The 23,480-nt window shown below is 39.7% G+C and overlaps 1 protein-coding gene across 3 annotated transcripts in view; it reads right to left on the reverse strand.

The window, feature by feature from the left end:
• dennd4c (DENN/MADD domain containing 4C) overlaps positions 1 to 23,480 on the reverse strand; it is a 134,470-nt gene that overhangs the window by 25,297 nt on the left and 85,693 nt on the right. For all 3 annotated transcript variants that reach the window (XM_048525575.2, XM_048525567.2, XM_048525582.2), the window contains 10 exons: positions 22,349 to 22,494; positions 21,961 to 21,999; positions 20,738 to 20,868; positions 18,656 to 18,785; positions 18,131 to 18,337; positions 17,617 to 17,745; positions 13,716 to 13,863; positions 5,226 to 5,354; positions 3,471 to 3,578; positions 1,093 to 1,230 (listed from right to left, as the gene is read on the reverse strand). In XM_048525575.2, coding sequence (XP_048381532.1) covers positions 1,093 to 1,230; positions 3,471 to 3,578; positions 5,226 to 5,354; positions 13,716 to 13,863; positions 17,617 to 17,745; positions 18,131 to 18,337; positions 18,656 to 18,785; positions 20,738 to 20,868; positions 21,961 to 21,999; positions 22,349 to 22,494 — 1,305 coding nt within the window. The remainder of the gene's footprint in view (positions 1 to 1,092; positions 1,231 to 3,470; positions 3,579 to 5,225; positions 5,355 to 13,715; positions 13,864 to 17,616; positions 17,746 to 18,130; positions 18,338 to 18,655; positions 18,786 to 20,737; positions 20,869 to 21,960; positions 22,000 to 22,348; positions 22,495 to 23,480) is intronic.

Here is a 23,480-nt window from a genome sequence, read left to right on the forward strand (position 1 = left end):
CAGTGAGTAGTCTCTGTTCTTGTGAGGAGGTTAGGCTGAAGGGCAATGCCTTGGGTAGCCAGGATGATTTTTAAACATCTTAATTAGAATGCATGCTGCGAAGTAACTAAAGGTGTCTCATGCCAAAAATGCTTAGGAAATGGCTGGCATCACAAAAAAATTAACACAATTGTAAACAATCCAAACCGCTACCCCAAATTTAACAGCTTGAGGGAAAAAATGAAGTCAGAAATCACCATATCCTAGTCTTAAGTCCTACATTCAAGAGAACCCCCAGCAAAAGAGGGGAAATTAAGAAAACAATGGGAAGAGGGCTAAACCAGACAGAGAGGGAAAAAAAAATCACAATTTAATTAGTGTGTACTACATTTGAAGCACATTGGGAAGATGCCATTTGAAAAGCAAAAACCGTCACAAAAAGCTGAAAAAAATTGGCACAATAGCACAATTCCTGTGTCAAGAGTTGAAAGCTAACTCGAGGAGATCAGAATACAAAATTCAGGTAGCACTACAAAGTAGCACTGAGGGACTGCTTGACATTTCTAATCAGCCTGTTCAAAAGTGTCCCAATACATCTCTGATGCAAATGAGACTTGGACCAGAGTATGATTGGAACATTACAAAAGTGACTACTTTATTCGCTGGAGCTATCTCCCTTTATTTGCCAAGCATTCTGAAATCATAGTCTACTGATATAGAACAGCTGTACTATTTTATATACCTATTGTATTTGATCATTGTCTCTGTCATCAATTGAAATCAATTGAACTTTAAAGGTTGTGTTTTTTTTAATAATTAGAGAGCCCCTACATTAGTTTGTCTGAAATAAGAATATGTAGAGGATCTTTTTACACTGGATTTCAGTGATAAAAGAAGTTAATATCACTCCCACTCAGCAGTTAAATGTACCAGTTTTTTTTAAAAGGGTGTCTTTAATATGTGGGACATGTCTCACTGAGGAAGTTTCCAGTAGCACAAAGAACTCCAAAAACCTTGCTAAAAAACAAAATTGATAAAATGTTAAAGTGGTAATGAACAGCAGTGTAATCCGATACAATACTGTTAATGAGCGAGAACAAAATAATCACTTACCATTGTTTCCCTGACTGCCAACCGTAGCACATTGTAGCTTTACAATGCTGCTACAGGAATGAAGTTTTTCTGGTAAACTAGAATTCATACTGTTTTTACTCATTGATTGATTCACACCAGAGCTGTCTGAGTCTTTTCCTGATGATAAAGTGCAAATATAAATTGAGTCAAAAATGGTTCCGACTTCAAAATCAAATTTACATAAGAAATAAGTAAGATTAAATTACAAGTGAAGAACATACATATGTGTAAAAAGCAGATAGACCTCAGCAGGGAAGTGGAGTTGAGGGAATTTAGTCAAGATTGTATTGAATAGCAGTGCAGGCTTGAGGAGAATATGGTCTCCATTCTTTTTAGCGTTCATAACTCTTTCAACAGATATTTAAAACAAGGACAAACTGTCGAAAAACAATTCACATCAGTAAAATAATGGAAAGTCCCAGGATAGTTCACTTGCACATTATAATACAAAATATGACATTGAACCATGTAAAGGCCAGATAACCAGAGAGCCATATGAGCAGAATTAGGCCATCCCGCCTATTGAGTCAGATTCTGCCATTCAATGTGACCATGTCCGATTTCATAATCCTCAACTCTACTTTCCTGCCTCCCCCCCCCACCCCCCAATAACCCCAATTTCCTCACTGATTAAAGTTCTGTCCATCACAGCCTTGAATATACATTTACAGTAAAGAATTCCACAGATTCACCAACCTTAGAGAGAAACAAAGTTCTCATCTATCTTAAATGGGCAGCCCCTTACTCTGAGATTGTGCCCTCTGGCCTAGACTCTCCCAAAAAGAAAACTACGTCTCCATATCCACCCTATCAAATGTCCAACAGTCTTTGATGTTTCAAAGTTCATCTCTCATTTTCCCAAACCTCAATGAGTATACGCAGAACCCACTCAGTTTGTCCCCATAAGAAAATCCTTTCATATCTAGATAAACATAAGGAACCTTCTCAGGGCTGCTACCAATGCCAATAAATCCTTGCTTAGATAACAGGCCCAAAGCTGTTCACAGTATTCCAGTTGCGGTCCGACTAACGTCTTGTATAGTTTTAGTATGGCTTCCCCATTTAAATAACATGCAGCTCTTCTGATTTCCCGCCCAAGAGCATAATCTCACTTTCCCATTTTATTCCATTGGCCAAATTTTTGCCCAGTCCCATCTTCGCAACGTGCCTTCCCATTTATTTTTGCGCCATCTGCAAACTTGGTTACATTAAATTCACTTGTCTCTCAAGTTATTATATTTAGTAAATATGTGGTTGCAAGCACCGAACCCTGTGGCAATCCACTAGTTACAGGTTGCCATTTTGAAAATTTTCCCTTTAATCCAACTCCGTGTTTTATTAGAGGTAGGTTTTAAAGGGAGCCTTAAAGGATGAAAATGCAATACAAGGAGGTGCTGAGCTTGGAGCTGAGGTAACTGTAGCACAAACCACCAATAGAGTAATAAAAACTACTCAAGCTAGAGGTGGAATCATGCAGATTTCTCAGAGGGCTGTGTGGCTGCAGCAGGTGACAGAGGCAGGGGACATAAACTAATGAGACATTTCAAAATGAGGATTACAATCCTAAAAATAGCTAATTTGGCCACCTGATATCTGAAAAAGGACTGGATCAAGACTGATACGAAGTTTATAAGCATACATGGATTAAATAGCATGAAGGAATCTTGGAGGATGTTGGCGGTGGTTTCTTGGAAGAGGGTAAGAAACAGCACCCACAACCGAGTTAACCATCAAGGCTAATGGAACGAGAAAACTTGATAGGTTGGAGGTTTGGCAGTACTAAAATCACACAGTAACTCACCCAGGAGGTCACTGGTAATGTTTGAGCTTAGACAAGAAACAGTGGAAGACGGAAAGAAACAGATTCTTCTCCAGTAGCTACCATGGCACTGAACAGCAGTATTCACATATGATGCCTTTGAAATACTGATCTTAGAACATTTCTTGTATAGAAGAACTCACTGGAAATTTACCCCTGAACAGTCACTTCATATCGTTATGTCGTAAATAAGCATTTGTAGTACGTAATTTCACAAAGTTACATTCCATTAATAAGAAGCATTTCCAAGTCTGGATCTCCCTCTGCCAGGTACCAGTCTTTAACTTTGCTCAAATTGATCAAAGAAGTTGCAACAGAAAACCATTCTGCAAAAACTTGGCTTGGTTTGTCACCTCAGTATGAGGAAGCACTTATTTCTTAGACACTTGTTCACAATAGTGCATCCAGTAGCGGTAAATGATGCACAAAAGAATCGTTTGACCAACTCTAATGTGCTACCAGCCAGCAATCTTTACAAAATGAATGAAAATGCCCGAGTTAAGTTCTATCTGCAGTTACATTGATCCTCAATCTTCACCTCTTTGCTCTTTAATTGTACTGGATGAGTCAATTTCTATCAGTGTTTCTTCAGTGTCATCACGTCGAAGTTCATCTTTAGATCCATACCCCTGATCTGACTGACCACCTGTAAGAAAGCCACATTAACTATGAGCTATTTCAAGAGGTATTTCACAAGAAATTAAAAGTTATTTATGCAGTCTTCTCTTCCAAGTACCCATTCAAATTCAACTTATTTAATGTTGACTCGCTTTAATACCACTAACAAAATAAGAAAATAACAAAATAGAAAGTGGGACATAACACCAGCGCTTCATTGGAGGCTCACTGATGATGTTACCTAGAATGGTGACGAAACGTCTGAAAACTAACCTTCCAGCTCAGCGAGCAAACTCACAACCTGAGCTACAAATCTTCTCAAAACTCGCTAAAAACAACACATTTGTGAAAAGTTGAGTGTTTCAATTTAATGTCATTTGCCAGAATTCATGCTCTGGGCCCACCAACTTTCGAGACTCCATGTTTCTGCTACTGCACTCTGTCATCTTAAAATTCCTTGTTTTTGCCCCTGCCCTCAGTCCCTCTTACCCTTGAAGTCACTGATGTCCTGGCTGCTGTCCTGAACTCCATTCAGTAGCAGCTAGTTTTGCCTGCACTGACCAGCCAGAGCCACAGAGTCAGTCACACACCACCAGGTTATAGTCTAACAGGTTTATCCAGAGTCTCTCAAACTTTTGGAGCGCAGACCTTTCCTCGTGTAACTGATAACTGAACGGACCTCATTATACTTTAGCACAAAGACCCGAGACGGTGGTCTTGCCCCACAATGCCTCGGCAGCAGGTTCCCCAAGTTTTAGTTTGTCTCTCAGCACATAGTTCTGGGCCTTGGGATGTGCCAGTCTGCAACACTCTGTCGAGATTAACCCCTTGCTCTGAAAGACCAGTAAGTTTCCAGGAGACCAAAGCGTGTCTTTCACTGAATTCATGGTTCTCCAAGTGCAGGGGATTTTGCTTGGTCGCGCGTCCCTGGGGACAAACCATAGAGCACAGAGTTCTGTGTCACGGACCTGTTCCGGATGAACCTCAACAAGAACCACTGCATCTTTCTCCGTACTTCCTTTGTAAAGGCACATTCCAGAAGGAGATGTGTGTAGTACCTTCGAGGGCACTGTGCGGTTGTGCAGAGTGTCTGGGTGTACATGAAAGATCTCACCAATAGTGCCCTCCCTTCTACCAGCCAAGCAACATCTTGGTGCTTGTTGGGAAGTTCTGGTGATCAGGCATTCGGCTAAGTGACTTTGACAGTCTGTTCAGGGAATAACCCGACAGGATCCACATTCTCCTGTCCCCACAGGGCCTTGAGGACACAATGTACTGACCACTTCCTAATAGACTTGTGGTCTTTAAAAATTTCTCCACTAAAGACAGGTGATACAGAACAGTCCAGCTACATATATCGCAATACTACTTCTACGTATTCATTCAAATCGGGAGGAATTAACTATCTTTGAAATCTGTCAATACCGTAAACTTGCAATCATAGGATGTTTTATGTAACATGCAACAACATTCAGTCAAAGTAGCAAAAACATGAAAAATGTGAAGTCAAATGCAAAGACTTCACACATTCGAAATAATTAAATAACGCTCGGCAGAAGAAAGCATAAGGGAGCTTTAGCGAGTGCCAGATGAAAATAGGGTTAAAGTAAACACAAGTCATCTGGATACTCTACAAAGATCACTAAAGGGTCCAGCATAATTCAAAAGCCAATACCTGTGCTACCATGATTATCGGTAGAATCTAGTCTGATTAGATCTCTGACGAATAGCACATGCTCTCCGTTGTTAGCATCGTTAGAACTATCCACACTGCCATGGCTCACAGCATCTGTATCACTTCCACCTGTTCAGTCAGTTGATAATACAGTACAGAAAATAAAAACAAATGTAAAATATTATGTAAGAAACCTTCAAAAGGGGACAATCCACCAAATCTATTCAGTTTTAGTTGAAAACTGTTAATAGAACCAGAAGAACATGGGAGCTTGAGGCTGCTCCACTATTCTAGATTATAGCTGATAGATAAGAACCAAGAGTAGAAGGTGGCCCTCGAACCTGCTGCACAATTTGATACGATCATGGCTGTTCTCACCTCTGCCTCAATTCCACATTCCTGCCTGCTGTCCGTAACCCTTCAATCCATTACTAATTAAAAATCTGTGTCTGTTTCCCCCTCAAATTTACTCAATGCCCCAGATCCACCACACTCTGGGGTCATGAATTCCACAGATTCACAAACCTTGGATAGAAACAATTTCTCACTCTAATTCCGCCACTCCTTAAAACCTCTTATTCTAGACTGTCCCACATAATAAATCCTTTGTATGTCAATCACCTTTTTATATGCCTCAATTAGATCTCCTTTCATTCTTCTAAACACATAGGGAGTACAGTCCCAAACTACTCAATCTCTACAAAAGAAAAAACCCATCTCCAGAATCAACCCAGTGAACCACCTCTGAACTGTCTCCAATGTAACTATTCCCCTCTTCAATAAACAGGACCAAAATTGCATGAAATACTCCAGATTGGTCTCACTAATGTTTTGTGCAGTTCTAGCTACACTTCCCCACTTCTACACTCAATTCCTTTAGAATTAAACGCCAACATTCCATTTGACTCCCTAATTACCTGTATACTAGCATTCTGCAATTCATGCACAAGGACATCAGGATCCCTCTGCATGGAAGAACACTGAAGTTTCTCTCTATTTAGATAAGTTTCCTTTCTATTCTTCCAGCCAAAATGAATAACCTCACACTTAACAGTATTATACACCTGCCAAATTTTGACTCATTAACCCAACCTATCCATCTCCACTTGTAAATTTATTTCTTCACTGCAGCTTACTTTTCCACCTGATCATCTACCTCAAAGCCATATTCTGACACTATCCCTGTACCCAGTGATGTTAGTAATAATTAGAAATCTGTCAATACCTGTCTTGAATGCAATGTCCACAGCCCTCTGGGGTAGAAAATTACTAAGATTAATCATCTGAGTGAAGAAGTTCCTGCTCATCTCACTGTGTTTGACTGTTTAATTAATATATCCATACAAAATGTCCAACAGAACTTGCAGCGCTCTCTGGTTATGCAAAGTCAGCATTTTTCATTTTGTTCGTAAACTTATCCAAAAAAGACTGATTTCATGAACTATCCTTCCAAACAAAACCTATGTATTTCAAGCAAAGGCAAAATGCTGCAAATGTGGGTAACATCAAATGAAAACAGAGAATCCTGGAATGACTCAGCACCCGCTAGATAGCATCAACGGAAAGAAACACAGCCATTGTTGCAGGTGCTGTGCCCTATTTAACACTTAAGCTCTCCACACAGAAGCTGCCTGAGCTGAGCATTTCTAGTATTTTAAATTTCTTTTAAACTGTCTTTTTACAGCATTTTGTACTGCAATTTACTATCACACAAACATCTAACAAGAGCAACACACACTCTGTGGGGCTTTCAGAGCACAGGTTAGCAGGATAAGAAACTACATATCTTTTTTGTTTAAATCAGACTGAAGAACAATAATCAGTTTGAAAGTCTGAACCAGGAAGTGTAAGCCAAAGTAACGAAGTCAATGTCAAATCAAGTACACAAAGTAAAGAGAAAGAGGGAGAAAAAAGTATCAAAATAAAGAGACAGTTAGAAAAGCAACAATGAAAACACTTTTTAAAATCTCCAAGATGAATAGAACATCGAACATAGAATAGTACAGCACAGAATAGGCCCTTCAGCCCACAATGTTGTGCCGACCATTGATCCTCATGTATGCACCCTCAAATTTCTGTGACCATATGCATGTCCAGCAGTCTCTTAAATGACCCCAATGACCTTGCATCCACAACTGCTGCTGGCAACGCATTCCATGCTCTCACAACTCTCTGTGTAAAGAACCGGCCTCTGACATCCCCTCTATACTTTCCACCGACCATGGAACTCTTATCTACAAATTTTAACTTTCACTGCCAGGGAAAGGTTATAATAGCTGAACAATCCAAACCCCAAAAGGATATTTAGATTGGGGTGGACTAGGACCAAGACTTTATGGTGCATTGAGACATGTTCAAGAGTGGAAACATGAAGTTCACACCACTTAACATACTGGAATAGTGAATTACACTGATGAAGGGTCTAGGTCCGAAACGTCAGCTTTTGTGCCCCTAAGATGCTGCTTGGCCTGCGGTGTTCATCCAGCTTCACATTTTGTTATCTTGGATTCTCCAGCATCTGCAGTTCCCATTATCACTGAAGTGGCTATTTTGTGAAGTTTCAGGTGAAACTGACACATGTGACACATCAGAACTTACGAACCAACCCCAGATGTGTGTTTTAATTGCACATGATGTTTCCCAGAATTTGCTGTGTGAATTGCACAGAACCAACATTAAGCATTGTTAACTTCACCATTATTTTTACAATAAAATGCAGCCCAATTAAAGAGAGTCCAAAGTCAAACAGATTTTATCATCCGGGGTCGTTTTATGAAATATGCAACACTGTGCTACCATACTACATTATGTGTCATTGCAGCAGAATCTAGTATTAAAAGTAGTTGTGAAAGTAGTGAAGTCTACAGTCCAGATTCTCTTATCTAGCCAGCTGGTAAACTTCAAATGGCAAAAAAATGGCCTCTACCTGCAACCGAACACAGAATGGGCAAGTCTAATATTGCATTGTACAATTCTTATTCATACCTCCAGTAACTAAAAGTAGCTGCTTATTGAAATTTCTAATTAAGAGTGACACCTAGCTTTAAAAGTGAACAGTTATAAATAATAGTCTACATTTAAATCTTTATTAATTGAAGAGTTTTCAGTTATTAACATTTAACAAATTATTTGAAACACTTTCAATGAAAAATTCACATCTGAGTGGCCAAGAAGGAAAACTGCAGAGGCCTTAAGAATGCCACTCCATGTTGGACCCAGACAAATACATGAAGAACAGAAACAGGCCATTCAACCCCACCTTAAATGTGCTCTACAATTTAATAAGATCATAGTGTAAAAACTATATCACAATACATAAGACACAGAAGCAGGAATTAGGTCACTTCGCCCATTGGGTCTGCTCCACCATTCAATCACGGCTGATAAGTTTCTCAATCCCATTCTCCCGTTTTCCACCTGTAACCCTTGATCCCCTTGACAATCAAAAATCAATCTCTGTCTTAAATATACTCAATGACTGAGCCTCCACAGCTTTCTGAGGCAGTGAGTCCATAGATTCATCACTCCCTGGCTGAAGTTTCTCCTTATCTCCAATCTAAAAGGACCTCCATTTATTCTAAGGCTGTGCCCTCAGGTGCTCATCTCTCCTGTCAATGGTAACATCTTCCCAACAGGCACTTTGTCCAGGTCATTCAATATTCTGAAAGTTTCAATTAGATCCCCCCCTCATCCTTCTAAACTCCATCGAGCAAAGACCCAGAGTTCTTAAACGTTCCTCATAGGTTAAGCTTTTCACACCTGAGACCATTCTCATGAACGTTCTCTGAACCCGCTAGAGGGCCAGTGAATCCTTCCTGAAATATGGGGCACAAAACTGCACATAATATTCAAATGTGGCCTGGTCAGAGCCTTGGAGAGCCTCAGAAATTCATCCCTGCTTTTACAATCAAGTCCTCTCTAAATAAATGCCAGAAGTTCATTTGCCTCCCTAACTACTAACTCAACCTGCAAGTTTACCAAGAAAGAATCCTGGACTAGAACTCCCAAGTCTCTTTGCACTTCGGACTTTTGAATTTTCTCCCCATTTAGAAAGAAAATAGTCCATGCTTCTGTTCTTCTTATCAAAGTGCAGGACCTCACACTTGCCTACGTTGTACTCGAGCTGCCACTTGTTTGCCTACTCTCCTACCCTGTCTAAATCCTTCTGCAGCCTCCCCACCTCCTCGATACCACTGTCCGCCTACTCTTCACATTAATTTTCATTGTGAACTGAATTGGTAAAAGGATTGTTTTACAACAAAGGACTGAGAAAACAATGGTTATGTTTTTAAAGAATGAGTTTTAATAATTCAGTTTAAGTTGTGTTTACACAATTGCTTTGCAAATAGTGGGAAAAGGTCTCAGATGAGAGAGTTTGGCTCCAGTAATCAGTGTACAAAGTGAGATTCAGCCAGCCACAGATTGCTGATTGGTAGATGAGTTATGACCAGTTGTGGATGCCAAACACCATCATCTGATTGGCTCCTGGGTAGTTGAAAAGCTGGTGGACCTGAATGACACTAGCAGGAGCCTTAATAGCACTGTAAGTGCAGATTGTGTCTGTCTCACTCTAGTAAAACACTATTCTCCTCGTATCACGTCTACTAAAAAGGCAGCCTCTAATTTAAAAACTGTGGCCCTTAGTTCTGGACTCCAGCCACTCAAGGAAATATGCTTTGCATGTCTGCATTATCAAAACACCTGAAGAAAGTCAGTTCAGTTTTGGTTTTGTTTAAGAGCAAGGGACTTCATAGTTTACTTCATAATTAAAGCAATTGTTTTGCGCCTCCAGAGAAGTGAAAGAAATGAAGGATTTGGGAAACCAAAAGAACTTCTACATCAAATTCTGAGCACATGCAACCTGAACTGCTTCCTGTTTTTCTCCCCTCCACCCATAAGGTGCTCACACTCTTGTGACTGTGTATGCAAAGGGAGGTTTCAGAAAGGGACTGGTGTTTTGACTCGTAGAGATATTATGTCAACAGTTCATAGCTCTTTGTTTGTAATAAATAATAGTTCTGGCTCCGTAAAAGTTACTGTCTCATTAGAGAGAACGAGTGGTGAATTAACAGGGGCAAGTTTGAGAAAGTGTGCCCTTCACAGCAACAGTGTGGGAACTGAACACACACTTGTGGCATTACTCTTCATTGCAAATCAGCCATCCAGCCAACTGAGCTAACATTTTCCTCTTGGCATGTCTGTACTAAAAAGGCAGCCTCTAATATAAAAACTGTGGCTCTTCGTTCTGGACTCAGCCACTCCAGGAAATATGCTTTGTATGTCTGCATTATCGTGACTGTTCAGGATCTTAGATACGTCAAAGTCAAGTTACAGCTCACTCTTCTAAGATCCACTGGAATCAAACCCTATCCAGCCTTTCCTCTTAAAACAAGCAAATAATTCCAGGTACCAATCTTGTATACTACCTCTGAAGCCCCTCCCATGCATTTATATCCTTCTTTAAATAACACAACCAAAACTGCATTGTGTTTGAGATGAGGTCTCAACAGCCAACTAGGGGATAATATACTTAGGAGCAAATTACTGCTGATGCTGGAATCTGTACCGAAAATAACGTGCTGGAGATCACCAGTCAGGCAGCATTCATACAGAGAGAGAGAAAGCAAGCTAACATTTAGAACCTAGATGACTCGCCATCAGAGCTTATTTCTATGATCATGTAAAATATGTTGATTTTGATAGTCAATTCTGCTTACAATGAAAGATAACGTTCCATTAGCTTTATTTGCTTGTACCTATATACTAACTTTGTGACACATGCACAAAACATTGATTCTTTACACTTGGAACTTGGCAGTCTTCTCTGTTTTAAGGTATATTCTAGTTTATTACTATTCTTTCTGTCAAAGTGTACAACTTTACATTTTACCTCAATGCCGCAGCTGGTAGATTTTTGACAACTCAAGCTATCGGTCAGAAACCTCATGTTCTCTTCACAATGTATATTCTTACCTATCTTTGCATCATCTGCAAATTTAGCTACAACTTAATAATTATACAGTCATACTGCACAGTAACAGACCCTTTGCCCAACTCATCTATGCCTACCAGGTTTCCTAAACTGAACTAGTCCCATTTGTCTGCATTTGGCCCATTTCCATCTAAACCTTTCTTGTCCATATACCTGTCCAAATCCTTTTAAAATGTTGTGCTGCACTTGCCTCTACCACTTCCTCTGGCAGCTCATTCCATATATGCATCACCCTGTGTGTAAAAGTTGTCCCTCAGGTCTTTTATAAATCTTTCCTCTCTAGTTTTGGACTCCCCTACTCCAGGGAAAAGGCCTGACTATTCACCTAATCTATGCCCCTCATGATTTTATAAACTTCTACAATGTCACAACTCAACCTCCTATGCTCCAGGGGAAAAAAAGCCCCAGCCTATCCAGTCTTTCCTTATAACTCAAAACCTTCAGTCTCAGTAACATATTCATTCCCCTCACCCAAGTCATTGTTGGAAACTGCGGAAAGTTAGGACCCCACTTGTCCAATCTTGCCAATCTGATGAAAACCCATTTTATACATGGTGCTCTGCCAGTCAGCCAATCTGCGACCCATACCAGTTTGTTACCCTCTACACGATATGCTTCAAAGCTCTGCAATAACCTTTGATGTGGCACCTTCTCAAGCATCACTGGAAATCCAAACACAATGACTTTTTCGGCTTGCCTTTATCTATAGCAGGTTATTCTTTCAAATTTCTTTTTAAGAAATTGGTTAAGCGCAATCGCCTTTTCACAAAACCATCACATCTCTTCCTGATTATTCTTAATTTTCCCTCTTGCCCAAATAACAATAACCTCCATAAATGATGGATTTCGACAACGTCCTCATGACAGACATCAAGCTAACTGGCTGATCATTTCCTGTCTTCCTCTCTTGAGCAGAGGGGTTACATTTGCTACTTGACAGTCTGATGGAACCTTTACAGAATCCAGCAAAATTGGGAAAAATTACCACCAGTGCCTTATAAGCCACTTCTTTTAAAGATCATAGGATGAAGCCCATCAGAACCCAAGGACTTGTCAGGCCCAGCTTCATCATTTTGCTCAGCACCATTTCCTTGGTTAATGGTACTTTCATCAATTGCTTTCCTCAATCCACCTCCTGATTACAACTATTACCAGAAAGTTTTTGCATCCTCAGAGGACAGATGGAAAACATCTGTCAACTTAATCCATCAGTTCCTTAAAAATCTACCATTAACTCCCCTTCTCACTCTCATGAGGGCCAGAAATTAGTTCGTATTTTTTTTTATTCTTATATACTTGTAGAAATTCTTCACATTTGTTCTTACATTTCCAGCTGACACCCCGATACTTCAATTCCTTTTCCCAAATCAACCTTCAAGTCATCTCTGCCATTCTTCATATTCTGACCATTCATCTGATCTGCCACACGTTTGCACAATTCTGTTTTTGTCCCCTCAAGGTTGATGCTTTTCCTAACTAATTCAGTTAATCGTGGGTGGATTTTTAGATTTTTTCTTCACAGTAGGAATATACCTCCTCTGACCATTTTGAGATATCTAAGTATCTTCTACTGCCTTATAATTGATCTAATTCCAGAGCAAACAATTCCTGGGCTAACTAATCAGATTAAATACTGTAGATCTGCCCAAGCCTTGAATTCTCTAACTCTAATTCAGTTAAAAACTTTCACGCAAGATTCCGGGCAGCATGACATTTGCCCAAAAGTTTAAGACTCCTGGAGAATTCCCACATAGATCTGTGTGTCATGATCTTCACCAGGTTAGGGCTGCTTCCTACAATCCAGGGATGGGCAGATTTGGATCAGAGTTACTGAATCGAAGGACAGTGGCCTAGTTGTAATATCATTAAACATGTAATCCAGAAGCCCAGTCTATGTTCTGGGACAGATTCAAATCCCACATGGCAACTGACAGAATTCAACTCTTATTAAAATATTCAAATAAGAAATATCTGGGATTGAAAACCAGTTTCAGATATGGTGCTATGAAATGAAACTTTTATCAACTGTCATAAAAACACACATCTGGTTCACCCAACATCCTCTAGGAAAGGGAAGGAAGTCTGCTTTCCTTAACTGATCTGTACATGATTCATGACAATAATAATGGTGTTAACTCTCTGACATGACCGACCAATCAATTGACTCAGCACAAGGAAAATTAGGCAACGGACAACAAAGGCTGGCCTTACCACAACAGCCATATTTCATGAAAACAAAAATGTACAATTTGTAAAGTCATTACAAGACAAATTTTACTGTTTTGTGTCACCTGGCATGTGCTTCATTTAATATTGCAACAACATGCATCTTTCAAATCAAACAGCTGCAATATTGAGGCACTAACAAAACCTCTTAACTGATTACTTCAATTACACATTCTCAAAAGTTGCAAGAGTCACTCACTCAATCACTTTATAAAAGCAATCAAACATTCTCCAATCTGTGGTATTGAACTTTGCTCTTTTCAAAGGGATACCTGAGAACGGTGGCACTGGAGGGCCTGAAGAGCTTGATTTCTTAAACACTTGACGAAACTGAGACACGCCACGAACCACATTCCGTACTTTTGTCCACAAAAAGCAACCACTGCGATTACTGCTGGGCCAAGGGCTCTCCAAAACCGCCTGCAAAAAAAAGTTATTCACATGTAATTGCGGAAGTCACATGGTGGAGAAAGCCATTCCACCCATTGTGCCTTCACCATCTTTTCAAACGAAAATAATTATCTAGTTTCCATCTCCCATTTTTCCTCCAAACCCATGTACATTATTTGGATCCAAATAATCATCCATTGCCCAAATGAATGCTTCAAATGAACCTGCCTCTACCTACCATTCCAGTGTATTCCATACCCCAAGTACATGCCGTTTAAAACCTTTTTTGAAAATCATTTAAAATCTATGTCCTCTTGTTCATTTTACAAATGGGAAGTTTCTCCTTATCTCCTTTATTCAGCCACTCCTGATTTTGAAAACCTCTACACTTTTGGCCTTCACTCCAAGAAGAACAATCTCAGCTGCTTCAATCTATCCTCACAACTGAAGTGAGCACAGGTTTAGAGCGGATAACAAACAGGTATGCTACTTTGGTGAAAAGTTAAATTTTTCTAACACCTTCTACACAATCATCTTACTTTTTCCCCATTCAATGTCTGTTTGACCAACCCTTGCAATTGCAGTCAGGCTACAAATTTGGAGGGTTCAGAACAACCAGTGATCCACTCAGCACTGTTGATTTGGGAATGGAAAAGATACTGTTCTAATGGGGAAAAAGTCTCGTGCAAGTACATGCAAGATGAGCTCTCATACAACATTAGATGCTGTATAATTCTGGAGTTCAGCAAACTTTAAAATTATTCTTTGCAATTTATATGTAACTAATTTCTTATCATTTCTTTGTGGGCCAAGCTTTTAGGAAGGTTCTACTAATTGGTTGCAGGCTAGTGGTGGCTCATCAAGCCTGTGTGATACCAGCAAATTTTCCCACAGCACATGAAAGTCAACGAATAGTCAATACTGCCATAGTTGGATCTACCCCTTCCCCCTTTTCTCTTTCATACTAATTCTTGGATTAATCTCAAAAGGTGGTGGAAGTACACCTAAGTATCTCCAGGCATCACAGTCTATTGCTTGTGGTTTCTGTTGGCAATGGTCAATGTGCCATACAATAAGGGCCTTCTTGAGGGAGTCCCTGTAATGTTTGAATGAGGCCCTTCTGCTCTTTTTATAAAACTGACAGTCAGCTCTCTAGACAACACTAAAGTGGGCAGGCAGCTGTCCTCTTCCAAGGCAACATGGCCTGCTTAGTGCAGCAGGCTTTGCAAAAGGCTTGTTTTGCTATTGGCTGTTTCCAGGACTTGAAATGATTCTGATCTGATCCTGCCAGTGATTGTTGAGAATGCTGTTGGAGGCAGAAATGGTGGAAGCACCCTAGAAGGCACACAGGACAGCAGCACAGTACTCATGACTCAGTGCCATAATAAAGGATGGTGAGGACTATAGCCTTGCTTTGGCCTCTTCTCCCCCTCTGGTCACTGGAAAATTCAAACCTGCAAACACTAGAATCATCTTCCCTGGTGGCTTGCTGGTAATTTGGATAAAATCACGTGACTTCTATGCTGTCAGGTCAGTGTAAAAAATTATTTTCTGATCAGTGGGAGAAAAGGAAATCAGATCTTTACACAACTGAAGAGTTAAAAACTATTTCACCTCAACTTTTGAATCCAAGTTCTCAAAGTAAGATATTATGAAGCGTCACAAAAACTCACATTCTATGATATCATTCATCTGTCAAACCTATATCTAAACGTGTGGATATGTACCATTTAATTGCTCCATGTTAACCAGGTATCAGTCAGATGATAACTTGTTTAAATTAACATGTTCAGGACTTTTGTCCTTGAGAGCGAGGTACTAACTCTTACTGTAGGCAGTCCTGGATATCTGAACAAGTGAAATATGCAATTATTCTTAGATTCAGGTTCAGCAATTGTCATGTAAGAATCTTAGCTTGTTTCACACCATCACCTGAGACAGAAGTTCTGACACCCCAGGTGGCTACTTGCAAGTTCATAAAGAAGGAAACAAAAGCAAAGGACAAAAAAAAAAGGTAGGAGAACAAGTCATAACGGAAAATCAAAGGCACAAAAATCTTGCAAACAAAAAATATTGTTAATACTCTCTCTTATTCATAACTAACTGGAAAACAGAAATTGCTGTTCTTCTGTGTTGAAGAAATGGTTATTGGTGCTATGCCCCTATATCTGGTAGTAAGCCTCTCACATTGCTTGATTCCCTGTTATCATTTTTTTCTATTCTTTTCACCCTCATGTACATGTCTCACTTCCTCATGGAAGCTTGTCTTGTAAACTGAGTAACTCACAAAGAATACCCCAACATTATAAATGACCTGGATGAGGGCGTAGAAGGATGGGTTAGTAAATTTGCAGACGACACTAAGGTCGGTGGAGTTGTGGATAGTGACGAAGGATGCTGTAGTTTGCACAGAGACATAGATAAGCTGCAGAGTTGGGCTGAGAGGTGGCAAATGGAGTTTAATGCAGACAAGTGTGAGGTGATGCACTTTGGTAGGAGTAACCGGAATGCAAAGTACTGGGCTAATGGTAAGATTCTTGGTAGTGTAGATGAGCAGAGAGATCTCGGTGTCCATGTACACAGATCCTTCAATGTTGCCACCCAGGTTGACAGGGCTGTTAAGGCGGCATACAGTGTTTTAGCTTTTATTAATACAGGGATCGAGTTCCGGAACCAAGAGGTTATGCTGCAGCTGTACAAAACTCTGGTGCGGCCACACTTGGAGTATTGCATACAGTTCTGGTCACCACATTATAAGAAGGATGTGGAAGCTTTGGAAAGGGTGCAGAGGAGTTTTACTAGGATGTTGCCTGGTACGGAGGGAAGGTCTTACGAGGAAAGGCTGAGGGACTTGAGGCTGTTTTCATTAGACAGAAGAAGGTTGAGAGGTGACTTAATTGAAACATATAAAATAATCAGAGGGTTAGATAGGGAGAGCCTTTTTTCCTAGGATGCTGACGTCGAACACAAGGGGGCATAGCTTTAAACTGAGGGGTGAAAGATATAGGACAGATGTTAGAGGTAGCTTCTTTACTCAGAGTAGTAAGGGAATGGAACGCTTTGCCTGCAACAGGAGTAGATTTGCCAACTTTAGGTACATTTAAGTCGTCATTGGATAAGCATATGGACGTACATGGAATAGTGTAGGTTAGAGGGGCTTCAGATCGGTGTGACAGGTCAGCACAACATTGAGGGCCGAGGGGCCTGTACTGTGCTGTAATGTTCTATGTTCTATGTGTCTACATGGAAAAGGTATGACATATTCAACCTGTGTAATCAGTGCAACTTTCTGTACTTATCAGCCAACCAGCTCATGGACTTCCTACAGGCCTGCACAGATCAATCTAAACCAAACTGAAAAGTCATCCCAAAAGGCAGTGGCCTCTAGAAGGGGTGTCTCTCTCAGGGGTGTCATCCTAAGTTCTACTTAGCCCCAGCATTGCTACTGTCAACTGCACTGGTCTTTGCATAGTTCAATTCTCAGTTTCAACTGCATCTGGGTGTCACTGACTTCCTTTGTCCAAGTCATGCAAGAGACAGCCAGTACAGATTGTGAAAATCCATCTGTTTCTGCTTGCTGCGTTGATCTACCAAAAGGCATCAGGAATACCAGTTACCTTTTAGCGATAGCCTCAAAACAAAAAGCTGCTACACAAGGCCTTTTATTAATGAAGAAAGCCAGGTGGTCTATCATAATTTGTACTAACAGCTTAAAGGCCAAGAAAAAATAACTCAAAATTCCAGTACAAGGCAAGTATATTTAGTTTTTTTTTGTTTACATACCTTGTTGTAATAACCGTAAGTAATGGCATTTGGTTGTACACCTGCATTCTTCATTTCAAAGAGTACTCTAACAGCAAGTACTGGGTGGCCCAAGAGCCCACACAATTGCATCAGAACCCTGTAGCACACCTATACATAGTGAAAAGGAAAATATAAATTGCACTTGTGCATAAAACAGAATTTCAACAGTGAGCAGGAATAATACTAACAGAAGAAGTGCAGTTCAATTTCATATAACACTGATACTGAAACATTTCTAAAGCTGGTAATACAGGAACAACAACAGACAGTCAGCCTATGAAGTCCGATTGAAGATTGTGAAAAAAATCTTGAACATTTAAGTCAGCGATAGTTAATCATCGGAAATTGTAGCACATAAAATTGTTTTATGTTGAACAGTCAACTAATATTCATCTTTCCAGGGCCAGAGACTCAAGGATAATTAACAAATCTGTGCCACGCTGCATTAATCAACTGAACTAAAGAAACATTTTGCGGTGAGATGTGCACTTGCCTCATCCAGTGGATCCACCTTCATATTTCTCATTTTGATGAGAACGTTGTATGCTTGTTGCAGTGCTTTGACCTTAGAATAGGAGACCCCAACATATGCTGGTAAGCAAATGAACCAAAGGCTGTAACAATGGCTGAATAAGCACTTGGACCAAAGTGCAGGGACTGAGAAGTATTTCTTTGCAATTTTATGGGCAGTTTTTATTTCCTGTGAAACAAAGTACAGATCATTATGAAGTAATTAAACATTGCCACAGTACATGGCTTTCACCAAAAATATTCTCACAGTGGTTCAACAGAAGCTTCAGATTTTAGCCAAAGTCTGACTTAACATTATTACAGTCGTAATGTTACATTTTCCATTAGAAAGCTTTTTCTACAAAATATTCAGCTATGTTTTCATATCTATCATTAGGGCATGTAAACAAAATTTCTTGCAGAACACAGATGAAATGCTACGCTGTTTACAGGATATCTGTGTGACCATGCACTAAAGTTAAGAAACTATTCATACAAGATCCCTTACCTGTTTTGTTCTTTTTGCCATGAGGGCTGGACTACTAGGGATAGTAGCTCCAACTAAAAAACTAACAGGCATTTTTAATTCCTGTGGTCTGTCAAACAGCTCTGGTTTAAGCACTGGAAAAGTTTTGTAGCTAAGATGAAAGCAACAAATGCAAGTTGATTAAATACTTCTGTGCATTTTCTAGATAAAATATAACAATTTTAACAATCCAAATTCCAATATACAGGCATTTCAGTACAATTTAATAGCTAAGACATGAAATTAATTGTTTTAAGGGGTACCATCTGGTTTAAACTGAGTAGGTTAATGAACAAAAGCATCTTTCAGCTTGATTAAATACTGGTGCTTTGTTAAGGAAGTCAAAAACAAGGCTGAGAAGCAAAAAAAATGGAAGTCATACAAACATTGAGGTTGGGGTTGTGAACATTATGTTTATAACAATAAAAATGATTGACCATATAATAACAGGAACAGAATAATTAACAGATTGAGAAGCACTAAGCCTTTGCTTCCTGTTGATCTGTTTTGTGTAACTATTATGCTCCCTATCTCTCATTTAAAAGGAATATGTTCACCTCACAGGATTGAGACCAAAGTGCTTGCAACACAATTCATGAGGATAGCTGGGAGCAGGGGCAAGAAAAGAGTCACTGAAAACTGGAGATCTCAGTCTTAGAAATGACTTGTGCATATATTATACATTGTATTAGTGTTCTAACTAATTAGTATTCTAAGTAAATTCATTGTTTGTTCAAAACTACAGAATCTTATGGCTTTATTTCCTTACCAAATCCCCTGATCTCATACTCGGTTGGCTTTAAAAATAAAAGTTCTTGGTCCCGAGTCAAATCATGTAAGTGGGTGATCTGGACTATGATCATAACTCAGTGGTCTCAGCAAGATCATAACAATATTGACCTTGTGCTTCAGAAATTGAGCTATTGGTGATAAAGTAGGCAAGTTAAAATTAATTTTAGAAAGCACAACTGGAGTACTGCACCTAGGTTTGTCACTGCACTTTAGGATGGATGAAAATGACCTCATTTTATCTGAAATTTTCCAGGTTGGAGATATTTTAGCTACAAGTAAGGTCGGAAACATAGAGATTGTTCTCCTTAGAGTGAAGAAAACAGACGGCCAATTTTATAGAGATTTACAAATTATGGTAGGTTTGACAAAGGTGGACAGGCAGTTCAGGGAAAAGAACTGATAGGGCCATGGGAATACAGCAAGGAATGGGACTGATTGGATTCCTTTAGAGCGTTGGCATGGACTTGATTAGCTAAATGGGTTCATTCCTTTTGTGCTGTTATGATTCTACAGTAAGAGCAAGAAATTCATAGATTTCTTTGTCAATAAGATTGACACTATCCATTCAGTTCCGGTCCCTTGACTCCCGTTCCGGTGGTCCACGAGAGCAGATGTTCTCATACCTCCCTTATCCTCGGTCTAAAATAGCATATTTCTCTCATTACTCCCCTCCGAATGCCCTCTCTGCGCTCAACTGGTCCAGGAGGCTAACTCCCTGCTCCATCAAACTCACTGAAATGTTTATCACCACCTGATCCTATATTTGTCAATATTGTGAAATGTTCTTCCTTCATGTAGAGCTCCTCTTATTTAAATCTGCCCTTACCATTCCTCTCCCAAATGCTATGCTACACAGCAATTTCCCCATCTCCTACCCATGTGCCTTTCCTCTTCCAAGTCCTTAAATGTGTGCTGCTATCTCCCAAATGCACGTTCAAGTTTATGGGAACTTCAATTCTGAATCTGCTCCAATTTGTTTCCATCCCCACCACAGTACCACACATGTATCATAGGATGTCATTTATGGCTTTGCTAGGTGATTTGTTATGTGTCTATTTTAATGTTCCTTGACCAAGCTGCAGGCTTTGACGAAGTTGATCATATCAACTTCCTGGTCTTGACAGTCTTGCCACTACAGCAGGGGATGCTAGACTGATTCCACCCTCATCCATCCAGCCATTGCAACCAGCATCCAGTACTACCACTTTCAATGACTACTCTTCTTGCTGTTGCACAAACAAAACAGCTTTGACCAAGACTATGACACGTTACCTAAAATGTCCTGGTGGGTCTTTTCCATCCGACGGTGGAGGCTCCAGAGGCATTACAAATACAGTGTGTTCACTCTTCTGTGACTCATCCAGCTCAATTAGCTTTGTATCTTCAGTGTAGTCAGAATCAACCTTGGTTGACATAAATGTGTAAATAAATTAGTACCTTTCCATGTTGCTTCACACTCCACTTCATAAAGGTACTTTCAGTTTGAAATGAAAAGCTCGGCTAATTGTGACAATGTAGCTACATTTGATTTTCATAAAATCCCATCCGGTTCAATAATGTCCCTAGGGAAGGAAATCTTCTATCCTTATCTAGTCTGGCCTTCAGGCTCACTTCAACGTCACTGACTCTTAACTGCTCACAGAGCAGTTAAGGATGCGCAATAACTGCTGCCTATCACATGAATGCATCAGAAAGTACAATTTGCAAACTGCCAATGTTGAGACACTATCTCTGTCCTGGTTCCGTGTTTTGACTCCCCATCCTTCAACACCTTAAACAGGAAAATTCTCAATTGGACTTAAATCTGTCAAAGTTTTATCCCTCCACCATCTCTCATCACCTTCAGTACTGTATTGCCTCTTGTGTTCTCAATACCTCAAGACTTGGCCCATGCCAACATCCATATATTAACAGAGTCAACCATGCCTCTACCCACAATTCAAATTATCTTTCTATACACTTCTGATTCTCAGCTTCCCGGTTTCCTTTTAGGCAACCTTTAAAATTCCTCTCATAACTCAAGCGTTGGAATACTTTTGTTTTAGAGCCACTTGTTCACGTGCTAAGCCTCACTCATTACCCCAAATGAAAATTTTGTACTTTCTCTGCACAACTGCAGTCCCAGTACTGACTTTCAGCCGACTCATACTAGTTCTTTCTGATCTCAGTATGTCATCTTCAATCACAGCATGATCTTTTTCATCACAAACTCTGCTAACCTGCTTAACCAAATCAACCTGTTTCTCATTCTGAGGAAGTGCCTATCAGACTTAAAACGTTAATCCAGCATTCTGTGTTTGTTTCAGATTTCCAGAAGATGCAGTAATTTTGCTTTTATAGCTGTTCACTTTGTCCTAGTGCTCAAAATTAGCTAATGATTCGTGCACTACTTTCATACCAAAATGAATACGAAGACCAAATGAACTGTGAAAGTGAATCACTGCTGCTTATAGGAAAATAATTAAATGAAAAAACTACAAACAGATCATACTAACCTTGGTTCCTTTCTCTGTGCCTTTATCAGAATGAAAAAGCTGGCAAGGGGGTAAAAGTAGTGGAAATTTTTAAGAAAGCAGGATATTTTTTCTAAATTCAATTATTGTTGCATCAAACGTTAATGTGATCAACATTAAAATTAACGGCAAAACAAAGTTGCTAACTGTAATGGACTGTTAATATTCAAGAGCAATGAACTTCTATTTTCTTACATGGCACTTTATGATCTTGCAATTACTTGAAAACGATAAGAAGGTGCCAGTCAAAAATTTCCTTAGGAAACTGGATTCTTCAGTTGCAAGTCATTAGGCGTAGATATGCCATAAAGCAACATTATGAAGCATTTATGAAATTCAGCTAAGATATTTAAGAACTGTAAATTCTTACCTTATCTATACAGTCATCAAAAAATGCCAGTCCAGCATCCTTGTCACTCACAAAAGAACACTCTTCAATGAAACGAATAAACATCTGTGTTTTAGTCAACTGAACGTAGAATTTGTGATGTGCTCGATCTCGAGATTTCAAGAACCCTACCAAAGGTAAAACACTACAATTAGATGACAAATCGGGACGGTATAACCTCCCAGCAGATGCTCCATTACGATATCCCAGCCGCAACACTTAGTCTTTCATCACAACTACCACATTAACTGCCAAAAAGGATACAATTCAATATTTCTTTATATCGTTTTATTTATTTCCCTCAAAAGCAAGAATGGAAATTTCAGAAGGAGAGGACAAAGAAGGTTTTTAGAATTTTACTGCTGTGCAATAAACATTGCCAAGTTCCCTGGTAAGCTTTATCTCTTTGATATCTAATACGTGCAAGTTATCTCAAGGTTAGATGGAAGTGGCAGTAACTACTTCTCCAGAAATAATCTTTACGAGAATACTTCTGAAGTCAAGATCTGCAGACTTCAACAGGGTCGATAGTTGGCAGAGGCACTTTGCCTGGGACAAAAGACAGGAAACAGCAGGTATGTATGGAGCGGCATTTCTCAGACTGGAGACAAATTCAAAGTGGTGCTCCACAGCAATTGGCGTTGGGACTTTTGATCTTTCTGACTTGAATAAATGATCTGAAGATGGGTGTTGAGGGCAAAATTTTTAAATTTGCAGATGATACTAAGCTAGGGAGAAGAGTGGACTGTGAGGTGAATGCAGAGCAATTTCAGGAAGACACTGACAAGGTGGGCAAATGGGCACACAACTAACAGATGAACTTCAATGGAGAGAAATGTGAGGGAATGCATTTTGGAAAAAGAAACACAGAGACAATGCAGACTCATTGGTACAACTCTGCAGGGAGCTCAGTAGCAAAGGGACCTCGGGATTCAAATGCATAATTTGAAGGTGGCCAGGCAAGTTGAAACAAGTGTTAAGGCGGTTTATGGGATCCTTGGGTTTAAAAACAGAGGCAGAGAGAGTATAAATCCAAGGAAGTGATACTACACCTCTACAAATCATTGGTCATACCATATTCGGAGTACTGTGTTCAGTTCTGGGCACCTTATTT

Source organism: Stegostoma tigrinum, chromosome 3 (genome assembly GCF_030684315.1).
Source record: "Stegostoma tigrinum isolate sSteTig4 chromosome 3, sSteTig4.hap1, whole genome shotgun sequence".
Lineage (NCBI taxonomy): Eukaryota > Metazoa > Chordata > Chondrichthyes > Orectolobiformes > Stegostomatidae > Stegostoma > Stegostoma tigrinum.